General features: G+C 34.8%; 2 protein-coding genes across 2 annotated transcripts; both read right to left on the bottom strand.

Moving 5' to 3' along the window:
* Positions 1–1,329: 1,329 nt before the first annotated feature.
* LOC133778240 (flavonoid 3'-monooxygenase CYP75B137-like) lies at positions 1,330–3,719 on the bottom strand. Its single transcript, XM_062218109.1, has 2 exons — positions 2,472–3,719; positions 1,330–2,310 (listed from the first exon to the last, which is right to left on the bottom strand). The coding sequence occupies exons 1-2, from the start codon at positions 3,381–3,383 to the stop codon at positions 1,684–1,686; spliced, it is 1,539 nt and encodes a 512-aa protein (XP_062074093.1). The 5' UTR covers positions 3,384–3,719; the 3' UTR covers positions 1,330–1,683.
* A 5,195-nt stretch (positions 3,720–8,914) lies between these two features.
* On the bottom strand, positions 8,915–11,845 carry LOC133778241 (flavonoid 3'-monooxygenase CYP75B137-like). The gene is made up of 2 exons (XM_062218110.1): positions 10,838–11,845; positions 8,915–9,208 (listed from the first exon to the last, which is right to left on the bottom strand). The coding sequence occupies exons 1-2, from the start codon at positions 11,756–11,758 to the stop codon at positions 8,918–8,920; spliced, it is 1,212 nt and encodes a 403-aa protein (XP_062074094.1). The 5' UTR covers positions 11,759–11,845; the 3' UTR covers positions 8,915–8,917.
* Between the last annotated feature and the right edge of the window lie 274 nt (positions 11,846–12,119).

Genomic DNA, 12,119 nt, shown 5'->3' with positions numbered 1-12,119 from the left:
TGATATTTATATAATGTTTGAAAAATTGAAAACTTAACCTGCATGTTTTCTGATATGTTCTGAGGGCACTGAGTGCCAAATATATATTTTTGTTCACTTATTTATGCAGGTTATGATTTTTGGGTTTATTCAAATGTAGCTGTTATGCTGCCCAATTTTCTAAAATATAAATGGAATATGTTTCTTTCTGTTCATGTTTACCTGCATTTGGTTATACCGATGAGAGCCATAGTGATCATGATTGGTGCACGTTGTTGTTTCACGACCTAGTCTCTGTGTCATCATAGGTAGATTAGGTGTCCACTCACCTGTAGGTGTAAAGACCTAGCATCTGTATACAGGAAGTGTTTTGAGCCTCTCCCTTGTGGTGGTTATCAGGTCCGGCTACCCGGTTTAGGATGTCAGATTTTCTATGGTGGGTAACGGGAACTAGGGATCTAGTGGACGGTGTGATGTGCACTTGTAGCTATGTTCTTATGATTATTTGTGGTTTCTCTATTTTGGTTTATACATGATGATGTATGTTTTGTTTTCAATGCTAACCATGCAGGGGTTGTATTAAACTTTTGGGTCCTATGTTATTGGTTGTTTTCCTACTGGGCTTTATAAGCTCACCCCCTATCTCTCCCATTCCAGGAGCCTAGTGACACGAACGTGGAAAAGATGAATTATCGATGGAGCCAATGTGTTTAGCCTATTTTTATTTCGTGTCTTTGTCTTATCTTTTGAGCATTATATATGTATTCGACTTCGAATCTAATGATCGGTATATCTGAATGAGCTATAAAACAGTTAGAGATGAGGAATGATGGATGCTAGGTATTATTTTGGGTGTTTATGACTTATTAAATTTAACTATTTTGTGATTACATAACTGTGGGAATATTATTGTTTTATGTATAATGATAAGTGATCATACTTTTATTACTAATATTTTTATATATATTTATAGGAGTTATTTCATTATTTTAACTTATAATTATAGTACGATTTAATATAAATTAAATGACCATTTATAAAGACTATTTTTCAACGAGGGTCAAAGTTTGACCTTTGACTACCCAAGTTATGGATATTACAAATCTGTTACGGCCTAGGGCTCGGGTCGTGACACCTAATCACTCTCAACCTTAATATTCCATTTATGCGTTGAGAAGGTTAAGCTTGCAAAATAATTGTCAACAGTCTTGAACTAGTTATATGTAGTCATTTTATCAATTCAATCCTAGTAATTTTATTCTATATATAGCACATAACTATATATAGAATAATATTACTCTACAACTTGAACACAAGCAAATTGATAACTTAAATCTTTTCTCAATAATATGAGTGATTAACAATTATGATATTATTGAGGACAACAATTACGACACTCAATGTTTTATGTATTTTACTCAAATATTTACATGACATTGAAGCCATCTGTCTTTGAAATCTCCTAGCATGTTTTAGTGAAATGCACTTTGCAATGTATAGGTAATATTTACATGCATGTATATAAATGCTGCAATAGGCATGATATATACACATACATATATATCCCAACATATCTTTGTGCATAAAAATAATACATAATACTGATCATAAAAAGCAACTTCTGTATTTATTGCACATTGAAGAAATACATCTATATATATATATATACATGTACATATATATATATGAGAGAGATAAAGAGCACTACTCATAAAGGGCTGGATCAGATAATCTTGGAGTAGGAATAGCAACAAGTGGTATCTTCTTCTTCATGACAATACCAAATCTCTCCGAAAGATCCAACTTTTGACCATGAGGGACTTCCCAATCAAAAGAATGCAAAAGGGTAGCCAGAGAATACATCACCATCCTCTCAGCCATAGCTATTCCTGCGCAATTTCTTCTGCCAGACCCAAATGGGAAATACTTCAAGTCACTTCCAGTGAAGTCCCACTTAGGACTGTCCTTTAAGAATCTCTCTGGCTCAAACTTCAATGGATTTTCCCAGTTAGAAGGGTCTCTATGAATAGCCCATACATTGACAATAACTCCACACCCTTTGGGAACCGAGTACCCTCCCACAACGCATGTTTCACTTGGGGAATGTGGCACTAAAAGTGGCAAAGTTGGGTGCAAGCGTAGGGTTTCTTTCATCACAGCTTGTAAATATGGTAATTTCGAAAGGTGGGATTCCTCTACTATGTTGTCTTTTCCAACTACGGCTTCTAACTCTTTCTGGGCTTTCTTCATAATTTCTGGTTCGTTCATGATCTCTGCCATGGCAAACTCAATTGCATTGGATGATGTATCAGTCCCCCCAACTACCATATCCTGTTCAATATATAGAAGAAGTTATCACTAATGATTGACATTTATAATGTTTAGTTACAAAACCACATTGTAAACTCGGAACACAAATGAGACACACTTGTAAAATATGCAAATATAGTGAAAGAAAAGCATACTCATCAACACTTATAATATAAGCCTACCAAGAGCAAAGATTTGACATGGGTTATGGTCAAGGGAGTCTTGGAATCTTCTTCATCTTTCAATCTCAGCAAAAACTGCAAGAAATCATTTCTTCCATTCCCACCATCTTTCTCAATATTCATCCTTATACTAATCATCCTATCAAAAATCTTATCAAAACTTCGGGTCAACTCAAGATTCCTCTTAGATATCCCCTGAAAGTCAAACCAGGCCAGTCCCGGAAAGAAGTCCGAGATGTTGGGTTTGGACAGAAGCTCAGTAATTCCGGAGACAATCTCCCTAAACTCCGCACCAACACTGGCCCCTTCGTCACCATCCACCGTGCCACCCCAAAGCATGTTCATTATCAAGTTAAGTATGCTAAAGAAAACATGTTCACCCACGTCAACGGGCGACTCAACACGATTGTACAACTGACTCACGCCTCTCCGGACAGCCCGGCGGCGAAGAGAGTAAACTGAGTCCAACGTGGCGTTGCTAAGCATCTTTAAGACGCAGACTTTTCTCAACATCCGCCATTCCGGGCCGTATGATGTCCACACAATGTCGGTCACGCCGTAGGCCGAGCTTCGGGTTACGTTGGGCACGTCCCGGTTGGCGAAAACGATATCATTCTCTTTGAGCACTTCGCGGGCCAAACTAGGAGAGGTGACGATGATCTTGAGTTTGCTACCTAGGCGGAGCTTTAGGATTGGACCGTAGGTCTGTGAGAGGCTGGCGAAGTAGGAGTGGAGCTCTGGTTCGAGGCTCAGAAGGTTGCCCACCATTGGTAAGCCTCGTGGGCCTGGTGGCAAAGGTGAGGGGTTGAGGTTCTTGGCTTTGATGTACTTCCGTGCATACCAAATTAGAACTAAGATGGCTGATAGAGTGAAGAAGAGACTTGTAGAGTTGTAATTTTCTTTGATTATCATGGTGTGTTTTGGGTATTGGGATGAGATACTTAAGATTTTGATAAAGTTAATAAATATGTTAATTTGTTTGATCTTGGAGAGTACAAGAAGAAGTGAAGACTTTTGGGGAAAATTCTAGTAGTGGTGTTCTTAGAAAGGTAAATGGAACTATCATCATATATAAGACAAAGTTATTAAGGGATTTCAAATCACAGCAGCTTAATTATGCCTTTTCTCTACCAATCTATACAATAGAATCTTTCCATTTGGATTATAGCATGGTTTTGTCTTTACTGTATCTAGTATATATCAGCTACTTATGTCTTTAGTCGGCAGCATATTTATGCCCTTGTTTATCCAAACGCATAAAAGTAAACATTTCTCTAAAATTAACTTAAAAGAGTAATAATAATAATAAAGAGTATATCTAAGCATGACTCCCTATTGAGAGTTTAGTTTTGGTTTATTAAAAAATATTTTTACAAAAAGCCACATTTTGTAGTTTTTTTTAGAAATAGCTTATTAAACTTAAAAACATATTTGACTAATATATATATTAATCTCTCAAAAGAGCTTTGTAAACTTAATACACATAAAACAGCTTTTTAAAAGCTATGTCAACCACACACTCATTCTCTACTATTAGTAGTATATTTTCAGAAAAAGTATTGAGATGATCTCATGTAATTCTTCTAAACAATAGAAAACAAAACACAATTAGGTCAATAAGTTATTAATATAATGAAGCTTAACAAGTAGTTACAGATTAACAAAGAAGTAACTAAAACTAACAGTTACTAACAATCAATCTAACGGCTCAACTGATTAACTGCTACTAAACAACTCATATTAACAAGCTGTTAAAACTCAACATATATATGTTTATAAGACCATCTTGCCAATCAAATATTGAAACTGAGTAGGGAAAAGGACTGTTAATACGTAGGATTTTATGTGATTGTTTCCAAACACTAAAAAAATTGACGATCAAGTGATACAAAAATGTCATCATTGATGTAGAAAGATTAGCCCGTTGGTTAAATATTATGCACCTGTTCTGTGCGGACTTTTCAAGAAATTCTTTGGAAGAATCACTACAAGCATTTGTGATAACATTTTCGAAGAGGTCAGGAGTCACTAAACTCCCTAGCTCTTTTAGAGCAACTCCAAAAGTTGTCCAACTTCTTCACATCACCAAAAATTATTATATTTTATTTTCTTTCTCTTTCACATTATATTTGGACAACATTTTCAAAAAATAAAAATAATAAAAATAAATGCATCAATTTTTAATATGTTTCTTTACCAATGTATATTCTCATATTAAGATATTTTATAGTTTATATAATAGCAACTATCCCTGAAGGACACCCTTGCTTTGGACTTGGTTGGCCCCAGGGACCCTAATGCAACCAGCAAGGCTGAGCAACAGGTAGATCATCTAGCATTGGAATTGCTCTTAGAGCCCATTTAGTGCATTGGACTAAGAATGAGAATAGGATTATTTATTTTTATCACATGCTTGTCATCAACTTTTGGGAATATAACAAATAATCCAAACCTTCAAAATAGTCTCATGCATATATATATATATATATATATATATATGGGATGATTTATTCCATCCAAAATAGTAGCATGTTCATGTTCAGGCATATTAAAGAAACATAATGATTTGCTATCTTCCTATGATAAGAACTATGATTGACTTTATCCTTAGTTTTTCTTCTTTCTTTTTCTTTTAGCAATAAACAAGCGAAAAACTAGTTGCTACTTTGGCCACATGTTAAAGAATATTAACCAATCAAAGAATTATGAATCTAAGAAAATCTATCTTAATTATGTGATTATGACAATATAATTCTTTATTGATTGGTTCTTTGACGTGTAACCAACCAAAGATTCATAAATCTAAGAGAATATGGATTTTCTTCTTTTAATGGATCCCACACACACAGGATGCGTGGTGAATTAGTTGCGGAAGATCGATCGAGGTTGTGTGATGATAGTTCTCTAGATTCATAGTGTAAGTATATAGAAGTATTCTACACCGAAATAGTGTGGGAATATTCTAGCGTGTTTGGTGCTTAGCTAAAAAACAGTTTTTTGTTTTCAAAAACTAAAATCTGTCTTTTGAAAATAAGTTGGGGTGTTTGGCATTGTTTTCATAAAATAATTTTTAAAAACAAAATTACAAAAAACAGAAAATTTTGAGAACAACCACAATTTGTTTTCTGTTGTTCTCAAATTTTTTTGTCTATTTTTTTTCTCACATCACTTGTTTTAATTATTATTATCTAACATCATTTATTGTCACATCATTTTCTCTTTTATTAATTTCTCTTTCTTCACTTTCCTTCTCATCGCTTTCTATCTTCTTATTTTCACTCTCTCATCACTTTCTCTCTCTTTACATTTTCTCTCTTCATTTTCTCTCTTGTTATTTTCTCTCTTCTCACTTTTATATTTTTATTTTCTCTTTCTTCATTTTCTATCTCCTTATTTTCTATTGCATCATTTACTATATCCTCACTTTCTCTTCCATCAAATAATATTTCCTCATTTTCTCTCTCGTCATTTCTTCTCTCTAATCACTTTTCTCTCTTTCTCATCACATTCTCTTTCATTTTTCTTGCATCGATCAATTTCTCTCTTTTCAATTTCTATTTCTTCAAATTTTCTCTCATTACTTTCTCACTCCTTATTTTTCATCATTTTTTCTTTCAAACTATTTTATCTCATTATTTATTACAAACATTTCAAAGATTTTTATCTTTGTAAATATATTTGTTAGTGTTTTATTTAAGATTTTTAAAAAAAATAAAACTAAAAAATTGTTTTTAGAAAACATTAACCAAACACCTCTTGATTTTTTAAAACTACAAAAACTGTTTTCTGTTCTCATTTATGATAATACAACTTTGAAAACAGAAAACAGAAAATAAATCCTAACGGGGCCTTAATCTTTTTGTAAGATTACAGGTCACTATACTTATCACAAATTAGTCTCAATAAGTATAGTATTATTAGAGCTCAATGGCTCTAATAAATACCCGAACCAAATACATAATTTCGTAAAAAAAAATGCTTGAGATATGTATATATACAATGCACAATATAGACAAAAGAGAATAAGGGGAAAATGACATGATTCTCATTAACCCAGTAATTAGAGTTACAGAGCAGAGTATATATACAAGGGTTAGAGTTAGTTAGAGTATTATTTGTACAATTAAAAAACTCCTTACAAACTAACTAATTACATAGCAGTAAGTAAGCTAACTCCTAACATCCCTTTCAAACTGAGAGTAGGGACTAACAATACTCTGAGTTTTTCACGAAGAAGAAGAATATGAGATGTAGACAGGTTTTGTTAGGATATCAACGGTTTGATCTTGAGAGGGGCATTTTTCACAACCAGTTGCTTGTTCACCACTTTTGCCCGACCAAAATACAAGTCTAGCTCTATATGTTTGGTTCTTGCATGAAGTATAGGATTAGAAGCCATAAGTACAATACTTAAGTTATCACACTAAACAGTAGGTTGATAAGGTACAGAAACTCGAAGTTCAGAAAGTGGGGACTGAATCCTAGTCAATTCAGTGGTAAGATTAGCAAGCTTCTGTACTCAGCTTCAGTATTGACCCTATAAACGGTATGTTGCTTCTTTGAGGACCAAGAAACAAGAATAGTGCCAAATAAACACAAAAACCAGAGTTGGGCCTGTCATCAGGATCCAAAGCCCAATCGACATCACAAAGGCAACCTAGAACTGAGGCCCTTCTAAAATGTAATCCAAAATCCAAAGTGGCTTTTAGATATCGAAGAAGCCTTTTAACTACTTTCCAATGAGAAGCAACAGGAGCGTGCGTGAATTGAGATACCTTGTTGAAGTGCGAACAGGCTCATCCTAAAACTATAGAGGCATTGAGCATGAGCAAGTAAGCTCAACGATATTTCAACTAAATGGCAATGTTTTCTTTCAGCTACTCCATTCTTCTGATAATTAGTGCAACAATACACCATATTGAGCAAAAGCTTGAAACTCAGTCATATTGGAAGCATTTAATAGTGCATTGTGTTTTAAAATTAATCTGTTTAGAATGGTTCAAATTTGGCTCTTAAAAGATATACACAAGTGTACCTAGTGAAGGCATCAACAAAATGAATATAGTACTTGTAACTGCTAGAGGATAAAACGGGTTCCGACCCCAAAGATCCGAGTAAATAAGCTGTAATGGTTTATTATAGGTCGAATCAGAATCGGAAAAAGTTAAACGATGTATTTTTCCATTACAACAAGTAGTAAAAAAATCAACATGAGTTTTATTTGAATGAGGACTATTGCATTTGGAAAGCACTGACTTTACATTTTTAGCAACTGGGTGACGAAGCCTGCTATGCCACAAATGAAAAGAAGAATGTGGTATAAGTAGAGGAACACTACTCTCGGCAAAGTCATTACAATTATTGAAATAAGAACTCATAGAAACAACATAAGATTTGAGGTTGGAAGGAAAGGAACTCTAGAATTCTACAACAGGAGAAATGGAAGAAGGAGCTTGCTGAAAACGCAGAGATAATGGTGTAAAGGCATAAAGACCATCACTGAGATGCCCTCACATCAAAACCTCATTGATAACCTGACCTTTTACAAGACAATAGTGAGGAAAGAACTCAAAATTAAAACAGAGTAATCTCGAGCAAACACTAATGAGATTTTTAGTTATTTTTGGAACATGTGTTGAGAACAAGAGACTTAGAATTGTAGGGAGAGGAAAAAACAGACTTACCAAGATTGTTAACAATAAAACCATACCATCACCCACATGTAGTTTTTCGGGCCCATTGAATTTGTGCTTCTTCATCAAATTGGACTCATCACTAGTACAATGATTTGCAAAACCTGAATCTGGATACCAAGCGGAGTCATTAACCATATCCAAAGTAGCCACCATAGCAGACATATAAGAGGCATCCTTATTAACTAGTGAAGCATCATAGCCTGGATACTTAGGATTAAATCGTTGATAACATTTTGATGCAAAATGACCAGGTATGGACCAAAGTTGACACATCGGTCGGCCACTAGAGTGAGGAGAAAAATGAGCTCTAGAACTACCATCGTTATTGACCTGTCCCTTTCCACCAGTAGCAAACGGATTCCAATATCCACGATTAAAGGCACCTGGAGTACTTCCATGACCAGAATTGCCAGAAGCACCTTGAAAACCAGATGGAGGAAGTTGAGAGTTAAAGCTACCATGTCTGTGGAAGGCATAAGACTGAGAAAGATTTGTCATCACTGGAGTTGAATCAAGTCCTTGATAATTCTTTTCCAAACGATTTTCTTGAGATAGCAAAAAGTACTCAATTTCAACAACATTGTAGGGTTGAGAATTGATAGACACAATGAAGACATCGTAGTGAGGGGGCAGACCATTAGAGATTGTTGTGATATGCTCTTATACAAAAGAGATAGACTAACCAGCCTATTGAAGCTTATCTACCATAAATATTATCTTTAATAGAGAGGGAACCTTTTCTCACATTTCTTAGATGTGTTTGATACTGATCAATCTTAGCATTTTTTTGAGAGGTGTAATATTCATCAGGAATTTTCCAAACCTAAGAAGAAGTACGAAAACCAACAACACGAGTGAGAATTCCTTCATACATAGATGAGAGCAGCCAATAATAAAGAAGTTGATCTTGTTGGGGCCACTTAGTATACTCCTTTTTGACAGTACGAGCTTGATGATCGACATCAGAGAAGATTGTTTGAGAGCTTTGAAATCGAGATCAATAAAATCTTGAAGCTGATGACCTATAATCGCCGCTTGAACCTGAGGTCGCCAAAGAAGGAAATTATTAAGATCTAGCTTGATCGAAAGATTATGATAGAACACCACTGGAGAAAATGAAGGAGCATATCCGGTTGGAGTCAAAGAAATTGTAGTGGTCTCCATAGCCGTAAGATGGAAAGAAACGAGAGAGAAACGAAAGACAAAATACCGACAAAAAGGATCAAGAGAAGCATAATGATTCTGATACCATGTAGAGAAAATGGAATAAGGGCAAGAATGATCTAATTCTCATTAACCCTATAATTAGAGTATATATACAAGGGTTAGTTAGTTAGAGTAGTAGATGTACAATTAACAAACTCCTAACAAACTAACTAATTACATAAGTAAAAACTAACTCCTAACACACAATCACTTACAATGCAATAATTAGAAAACTAATCGTGATTTGAATTACACTTTATGCCATTTTGGTTGGAGGGAAAAGAAATGAATGGAATAGAAAGGAATCTATTTTTGTTCCTTTCAAAATCAATTTTCGTTTGTTTGGTTAGAAACTAAAGTATTAGAATGATTTTTCCACTATTTTAGTAAAATGGTTGCTATTCTATCCAAATTAAAACGAAAAAAATTAAATAATATTTTATCAACTATATTATTAATTTTAGTTCTTATTTTATTTTATTATTATTCCTATTGACTTGTTTTCATTACTCATTTGGTACTCCCAACCAAATAGGTTAGTGAACAGAAATAATCAACATCTGATATAAGTGTCTCACATCAACAACAAGAGCAGAGTGAAAATATTTATCTATTAATTTTTTGAATTTGGAATATTCTTTGATATGGGTAATTGATGATTTTCACTACTCTCAGTGTTTTTAACAATAAAGTGACTTCATTCACAATCAAGACCATCGTATTTTCACAATAATAATATAGTAGCTCTAGATACCACTTGATGCAGTGGATTGGAAGAAAATAAGTTTTCAATCCAAATAAGTGGCTGAATAATGAAAAATTATATTTTATATTTAATACCACAATAAGACCATGTTTGGAATAGGAGAGAGATATGAGCATGTCTGGGATGAGGATATGGAATGGTCAAAGAGGTAAAATCCTCTTGTACGTTTGGCAAGACTATCATTAGTTTTGAAAGAACATGAAAAGCAGATGAGTGTTGTTATGAAGTACATTTTAAAGTAACCAACACCTTAGCGATGTTTTATATTTATTATTAAACTAAATTATGTAGATTTCGATATTAGATTGTACTAATAACAGTTCGATATTAGATTGCACTAATAACAGTGTGCCAACTTCATATGGTGTTGGGTACCATCGATGATGTCACCTAGCATTTCTGTTTAAAATGTTAACATTAGTGGAAGGATTTATTATATTCTAATTTCTCATTTATTTAAAATTTCTTAATCATGTACCCTCATCAGAAAACTATTAAAAGAATAATATAATCTATTACCAAACATTATTGTAAATATCTCCACTTAAAGTCACATTTCAAACAATATCAAAAGATACTTAAGCTAATAAATAATACCAACAAAACAAACATCAAATATTAATTAAGCTCATAAATTAATCGATAGTTATACGAAAGAAAGCATAATCATTATATATAATACTATTAATAAAGCTTACCAAGAGCAGGCATTTGATATTGATTATAGCCAAAGGAGTCTTGGAATCTCCTTCATCTTTCAGTCTCAGCAAAAACTGCAAGAAATCACTGCTTCCATTCCCACCTTCTGTCTCAATCTTTGTCCGCCGACTAATCATTCTATCAAAAAATATATCAAGCCTCTCGATCAACTCATCATGCTGCTTCGTTATCCCCTGAAGATCACACCAAGCCAGGGCCGGAAAGAAGTCTGAGATATTCGGTTTGGCCACAACACCGATAATCCCAGACACAATCCCTCTAAACTCCGCACCAACACTGGCCCATTCGTCACCATCCACTGCGCCACCCCAAAGCATGTTCGTTATCACATTAAGTATGATCAAGAAAACATGCTCGCCCACGTCAACCGGCGACCCGACCCGACTGTATAACTGGCTCACTCCCCGCCGAACCTCCCGGCGGCGGAGAGAGTGAACCGAGTCCAACATGGTGTTGCTAAGCATCTTCAAAACGCAGACTTTCCTCAACATCCGCCATTCCGGGCCGTATGGGGTCCACACAAGGCCGCTGGCCTTGTAGGTGCAGGTTCGGGCTATGTAGGGCACGTCGCGGTTGGCGAAAACGATGTCGTTTTCTTTGAGGACTTGGCGGGCCAAAGTTGGTGAGGTGACGATGATATTGAGTTTGGTACCAAGGCGGAGCTTCAGGATTGGACCGTAGGTGTGAGCGAGGATGGCGAAGTAGGATTGGAGCTCCGGTTCAAGGCTTAGAAGGTTGCCCACTATGGGTAGGCCTCGTGGGCCTGGTGGCAAGGGTGAGGAGGGGTTGAGATTCTTGGATCTGATGAAGTTTCTCCATGTGTACCAGAATAGGACTAAGATGGCTGATAGAGTGAAGAAGAGGCTTGATGAGTCGTAACTTTCTGTCAAAGTGGTCATTATCAATGGTGTGTGGTAGTTTAAACTTTAAACTACGAGCATATATATTATCATCAGGCACATGTGTATTCACATTGGGAGCTTAAATATATTATATATAAAGTTAAACTCTTCTCCCACCACTGTGTCACACCACCCACTCTTATTATTAATTATTATAAAAAATGGCACTATATGAGTCATTCCTCACCTGTTCTAAGATCTTGACATATTTATAATTTATTTTTTAATTGAATTTTAAATAATATAAAAGAAAACATGAGTATGTGTGATATATTATAAAATTATATATACGTATATTATACATATAATTATTTTCACTCAATTTATTTATGAAAATTTTAGTATATAAAAGATACGC

The sequence above is a fragment of the Humulus lupulus genome, chromosome 5 (assembly GCF_963169125.1).
Source record: "Humulus lupulus chromosome 5, drHumLupu1.1, whole genome shotgun sequence".
Classification (NCBI taxonomy): Eukaryota; Viridiplantae; Streptophyta; class Magnoliopsida; order Rosales; family Cannabaceae; genus Humulus; species Humulus lupulus.
The sequence above is the reverse complement of the archived record's forward strand: the minus strand, read 5'-3'. Positions and strand labels throughout refer to the sequence as shown.